This window comes from Lepidochelys olivacea (genome assembly GCF_965140295.1).
Source record: "Lepidochelys olivacea isolate rLepOli2 genome assembly, chromosome: 24".
Classification (NCBI taxonomy): domain Eukaryota; kingdom Metazoa; phylum Chordata; order Testudines; family Cheloniidae; genus Lepidochelys; species Lepidochelys olivacea.
In genome coordinates this window covers 12,918,364-12,924,357 of record NC_140434.1, presented here as the reverse complement: position 1 = coordinate 12,924,357, position 5,994 = coordinate 12,918,364, and the positions used below count along the sequence as shown (strand labels likewise).

General features: G+C 62.2%; 1 protein-coding gene and 1 long non-coding RNA gene across 2 annotated transcripts in view; one reads left to right on the top strand and one right to left on the bottom strand.

Moving 5' to 3' along the window:
- Positions 1-197: 197 nt before the first annotated feature.
- The window catches only part of NFKBID (NFKB inhibitor delta), a 7,027-nt gene continuing 1,230 nt past the window's right edge, over positions 198-5,994 (bottom strand). The window contains exons 4-11 of the mRNA XM_084613591.1: positions 5,717-5,940; positions 4,803-4,908; positions 3,834-3,980; positions 3,553-3,604; positions 3,235-3,380; positions 2,721-2,831; positions 2,337-2,501; positions 198-2,138 (exon numbers count right to left, since the gene is read on the bottom strand). Of these exons, the coding sequence (XP_084469717.1) occupies positions 2,070-2,138; positions 2,337-2,501; positions 2,721-2,831; positions 3,235-3,380; positions 3,553-3,604; positions 3,834-3,980; positions 4,803-4,908; positions 5,717-5,940 (1,020 nt within the window). The 3' untranslated portion in view covers positions 198-2,069. The remainder of the gene's footprint in view (positions 2,139-2,336; positions 2,502-2,720; positions 2,832-3,234; positions 3,381-3,552; positions 3,605-3,833; positions 3,981-4,802; positions 4,909-5,716; positions 5,941-5,994) is intronic.
- The window catches only part of LOC311512383, a 22,513-nt gene continuing 21,338 nt past the window's right edge, over positions 4,820-5,994 (top strand). The window contains exon 1 of the long non-coding RNA XR_014709449.1: positions 4,820-5,060. This is a non-coding gene — a long non-coding RNA (uncharacterized lncRNA). The remainder of the gene's footprint in view (positions 5,061-5,994) is intronic.

Below are 5,994 nucleotides of genomic sequence, written 5' to 3'. Positions count from 1 at the left end.
TGCGGGGCATTATCTGTCTGTCCTCTCAGCCCCACTCGGCGCCTGCCCTTCTCAATGACTGCAAGCCAGGTAGAAGGATGTCAATAGCCATTTACTATTTGTCTGGCTCCCCCCCACCTAACACAAAGCAACAGGCACCTGCCCAGGTGCACACCCCCCCCCCCCAGGCTGGCTTGTGGGAGATGTAACCCCCCCAGACCAAAGTTTGCTCCCTGCCCCCAAGGGTGGAGCTAGGATCTCTGCCCCCGTGGGGTTGTTGCTGGCTAGCTGGGGGCTACTAAGGGCACTGGGAACAGGAGTCACCATGGGGAGGGAAGCTGCTGGATTAAGGGGAGCAGCTCTAATGTTTATCCCCAGACAGGTGAAAAGGGGTCTTGGATAGGGGACACCTTCCCCCAACAGGCAGGGGTGGCCCCAATGCCCCAGCATTATGCTGCCTAGAGCCAGAACAGTCCTGGCTGTCACTGGGAAGGGGGTGGGGGGAGGAAAAGGGGTTTAGCTAGGAGGGCCCATTGATTCCCCCTGGCTCTGGACAAGCAGTTGTCTTAGTTCCCTCGTGGCAACTGGCAGGAGTTCTAGTCACTATCCTGGCCCACATGGTGCTAAGGGCTGTACAAACACAGAACAAAAATACAGTCCTGCCCCTCAAGGAGTTTACAGTCTGCCCTTCCCCACCTTGGATAGTCAGAGCTCAGGGGACTTGCACGGAGATGCAGCCACCTCTGGGGTGGGGCAGCCAGGGAACAGCTGCATATAAACAGTGTGCCCAGTGCTGAGATGCAGCCACTGCTGGGGCAGGGCCACTGGGCCCAGCTATAAGTTGAACCAGGGTATCTGGCCTACAGGTTTCCAGTAACACAGATGCTGTGTGGGAAGTTTGAACAGGCGAGAAGCACTAAACCTTATTTCTCAACGAAACGTCTCATGTTCCAACAAGGGAACAAACTTGGGACCCCCCCTTTGTGGGAGGGGGTAATAATAGCAGCGCTGGACCCCAGCCCGCTGCCTCCCAAGGACAATGGCCCTTGGCAATACAGGGGCTATGAAACACAGGCAGCAGTTCTGCTTGCTGCCTGAAGGGGGCACCGCTGTGCCATCACCCTTATCACAGTCACTCAAGCCTGTTTGGGGATGCGGCGCTGTGATAATGTGGAGGGTAGGGGCAGACACAGGGTGTGGGTCAAAGGCCAGTCGGACACCGGGGTCCGCCCCACACCCTGCCTCACTCTCCCTCCCCCTCTATGTGAACCACTGTGGTTCATAAAAGTTCATTTCACAGAAATGATATGACTGAAGGAGGGTGGGAGGTAGTTCCCCCCCCCCCCTCGGTGGGGCCGGACACCTGGGTTCAATGCCCAACCAAGACATGATTTCATAGAAATCAGGGGATCTCCCCCAGCCATCCCTGGGGCTGAAATTAACACAGGACCCTCTGCTGCACCCCCCCAGCAATATGGGGGGGGACACCACAAGAGGGGGTGTGGGGCTGCCCCCAGATAGAAATTTGGGCTGAGTCAATGCTCAGCAGAGGAAAAGTTAATGGGGCCAACCAACCTCCCTCCCCGTGGGGTTGGGTGTGAAGGAGGCTGCTGCAACCAGGACGCCTGGGTTCTACCCCCGGCTCTGGGTGGGGAGTGGGGTCTAGGGGTTTAGAGCTGGGGCTGTCCCTGGCCTTCCCCTCAGCTGCCACCCACTGCATCGGCACAAGCACATGCAGCCCACACATCAGTCCAGTAGGGGGCAGTTACACACCCAGCCCCAAGAGGAGGAAGGCAAGGGGCTCAGCCCCCAAGTGTTGCAGCCCCATATGGCAGGCAGCAGTGGACCCAGGCATCTGGTTGGCCATACTGCGTGCTGCTGTGAGACCCAGTGGGGGGTCCAAGCAACAAGGGAGCAGTGGACTTGGAGAACCCAGGCGTCCGGAGGGCCCTAATACAATAAGTTAGTTAAATACAGAAAATATTACAGACAATTTTCCAGAGAAATGCCAAATCCTCTCCCCCCAGCCTTCTTCACTGAGTGGCACCAGACGAGTCCCCCACCGCCCACTTCCTTTGGCAGTCATTGGTCTAGGGGGGCTGGGCGGGACGGCGGGCAGCACCAGGGGGTGGGCGCCGGCTCTTCAACAAGAGGCGCAGCTGGCGGGGGAAGAAGAGGAGAGGTTGAGTTAGGGGGACACTGGAAAACCCCCAACCACACACTGTGTCCCCCCTGCAGGCTGGGGTGCACCTGCTTCCGTTGGGGGCCCAGCTGCCAGGGCTGGGGGCGCTTCACTCCAGGTGTCCGGGGTGGGGTGGGCGGTGTCAGAGGCGCAGTGGATCTCCTGGGGGTCTCACCTGGTCTCCCCCGGGCCCGGGAGGCAGCAGATGGGCTGGCTGTTCGTTCTCCAGGTTGCGAGCGCTGGGGTCAGCCCCCCGGCTCAGCAGCAGCCGCACGAGGCTCTCCTGGCAGGGTGGGCCCGGCAGGGCTGCAGCCATGTGCAGGGCCGTGTTCCCGTGGGCCTGGGGAGGAGGGGAGGGACAGAGGGTTACACACAGCCCCTGCCCCCCACCAGAACAGCACCCCCTCCCCAGCAGACCTGGCTGAGCTCACCCCAGCCCTTGCAGTCCAGCTTCCCCTGCCCAAACACCCCCCATCATGTCCCACCCCATCCCCCTTCAGAATGGCCTCTCCCTCATCCAATCCCACCCCCAAGCAAGGAGACCCCCTGCCTTCCTCACCTTCATGTTGACGAATTGCCTTGGCCCAGGCAGCTGCAGGAAGAACTGAACCAGCGACAGGTTCCCATCCTGCACGGCCAGGTGCAGAACCGTCTTGCTGCTCTTTATGTCCTGGGAGGGCAGGGATGGGAGGGTGGTGAGCGTAGGATGGGGGCGGAGGGGGACCAGATCCTGCTCTCCAAATCCCTGGGCAGCCTGCCCCCCCCCCGACCCCCAGTCAATATGGAAGACTGACACAGCCCTGGGAAGGCCAGAACAGCTGGTGCTATGCGGGGGGGCAGGAAGACAAGGAATTCCCAGCACTGCCCCATGATATCAGCAAGGTCAATTGCATGGTGGGGGGAAGGGGGGGCAGAACGGAATGGGGACGCCTTGGGTAGCTAGGAGGCAGATCTGCCCTCCTGGCAAATTCCCCACCCATCCTCCCCCACCCTGCACCAAGCACAGGTCAAGGCTTACAGGCCCTGGGGGACAGGCACAGAACCCCCCCTTCCCTCTCCCCCTGGTCACCTACCTGGCTGGTGTAATCTGCCCCCATGTGCAGCAGGGCCTGGATGCAGGCCAACATGTCCTGCAGCCGCTCCGGGGTCGGGGTCCCGACACCCAGTGCCCGCAAGGTCTTGTTGTGGGAGATCACAGCACAGTGCAGAGGGGTCTGCCCTGGGGGCACCAAGAGGAGGGGTGAGAGCAGCCCACCCCACAGCCAGCACCCCTCTTCCCACAGCACTCCCTGCTGCGGGAGGTCAACAAAACCTGCTGGGAGAGGCCGGCAGATCCCCGCCCCCAGCACACTCCCTCGCTCCCCACGTCCCCCCAGCTGGATGTGTCCTACCTTCAAAGTTCCTGGCCTCCACGTTGACAGGGACCCCAGACGCCATCACGGCCTGGCGGAGAGAAACTGGGTTCAGTTAAATGGGGGGGGGGGGGGGGGGAGTAAATTGACACCGATTTCAGACATTGTATTTGGGTAGAAGGAGTGGTATCTAGTGGTTAAAGGGGTGGGGGGAAGGGGCTGGGAGCCAGGACTTCTGGGTTTGATCCCCAGCTCTGAGAAGTGAGGGTGGGGGGCCTGTGATCCCGTATACCTGGGTTCCCTCTCGGCTACACACTCACCATGAGGATGTTGGGGAACCCGTAGGTGGCCGCCAAGTGCAGCAGCGTCTGGCCCTTGTGGTCAGCGGCATTGGCATCGGCTCCCAGCACTAGCAGGTCCCGCACGAGCTCGGCCTGGTTGGCTGTGGCAGCCACCAGCAGTGGGGTCTGGGGAGGGGGGAAGCCGGGAGACCCCAGCGTTAGAAGGCAGAAAAGGGGCCCACGGCATGACCCTAGACCAGAGGCGGGCAAACTACGGCCCGCGGGACTGTCCTGCCCGACCCCTGAGCTCTTGGCCCAGGAGGCTGGCCCCGGCCCCTCCCCTGTTGTTTCCCCTCCCCTGCAGCCAAGCTGCCGCACGGGCAGTGGGGCTGCGAGCTCCTGCTGCTCTGAGTGGCGCACACACCTGACGGTGGGGGGGTTGGATAGGGGGTCCCAGGGGGCAGTCAGGACAGGGAGCAGGTTAGGGGCGCGGGGTCCTGGGGGGCAGTCAGGAGACAGTTGGAAGGGGCAGAGTTTCTGGGGCAGTCAGGGTTCAGGGAACAGGTGGGGTTGGATAGGGCATGGGAGTCCAGGGGGGCCTGTCAGGGGACAAGGAGCGGGGGGGTTGGATGGGTCGGGGGTTCTGAGGGGGGCAGTCAGAGGGCGGGAAGTGGGCAAATAGGGGGCGGGGCCAGGCTGTTGGGGAGGCACAGCCTTCCCTACCCAGCCCTCCATACACAGTTTCACACCCCATTGTGGCCCTCAGGCCAAAAAGTTTTCCCACCCCAACCTAGATCCCCAGTAATGGCCTTATCCTGACCACCCAGTGACCCTTGACCCCTACCTTGGCGTGATCCTTGAGCCCATTGGCACGGTTGGCCAACTCCTCTGCATGACCCTTACCATCCACCTGCAGCACTGCGACCTTTGACCCACAGTCGCTCCATTCTCCTGCCCTGAGCTGGGTGCCCAGCCCAGCCCCCCGCCCCTGGAACCCCCCTGGCTCACCTTGCCCTTGTGTTCCTTGATCTCCAGCTGCCCGCACTCCTTGAAGGCCTCGGCAGCTGCCTGGGCAAAGTGACGCAGCCCCCGGGCAGCCAGCAGGTGTAGGATCCTGCCGCGGGGGAGAGACAGATGTCAGTGACCCCCCTTGCACCCCCCAAACCAGTGAGGAGCTGCCAAAAGCTGAAGAACCAGTCCCTTCAGTCACTCTGGGTCTTCGGCGGCGGGTCCTTCAGGGCCGCCAAAGGCCCGGAGCACCGCTGGGTGAGTAAAAATTAAAAAGGGATTCTCAGGGGAGTCTCCCCAGCCAAGAGCTCAGGCGGGCCGGACACAACAGTCCCATGGGCCAAAGTTTGCCCACCCCTTTAACAACGGATTCTAAACCGACTTCAAAATTTAACAACCAGTTCTGAACCAGCTCCAGCTCACCACTGCCCCAAACCCCTGCAGATCCCCCACCCAGTGCCACCACCCTTGCACCTCCACAGCTCTTCACACCTGCCCATGCACCGCCCTACCCAGTCTCACACGCTTCTGCACCCCTGCAGATCCCCCACCTGCCTCCTGCACCCCCCAGTGCCACCTGCTTTCTGTCCCTCCCTAAAGCCCAGGAGATCCCCCACCCCCTCTGTGCCACCCTCCCTGCTGCTTGCACTGCCCCTGCCCCTGCCCCATTCCCACCCAGGCTTTCACTAACATTACCCAACCCCCCCCCACCCAGACAGACCATCCCAGCCCCCACTATATGCCCCCCCCAGTCCTATTTCCCCCCCCTGCCAGCTCTATCCATTATCCTCCCTGGGACACAGCAGTTCAGCCCCCGCACACCCCATCTGAGGCGGGGGGCTGAGGAGCCCCATTCCCTCCACTCCCAGGAGTGGGAGGCTAGGGTGAGTTTTGGGGTCCTCCCAGATACTCACGTGTCCCCATCTTCATCCTGATGCAGCAGCCGCACCGGGTCCATGCTCCGGATCTCGGCTCGGGCCCTGGCCAGCTCCCCGGGATCCAGCACCCCAACCGGGTCCCCAAAGCTGCCCAGTTCTAGGGGGTCAGAATAGGGGGTGCTCCGGGTGGGCTGCATCCAGGGGGCAGAGGATGCCTGCGGAGTTGGGAACAGGCCCAGTGAGGGGGGTGGTACAGGGACCTGGTGAGGGGAGAGAGCGGGGGGGTTACAGCCCTCACTCCTGACCCACTGCGC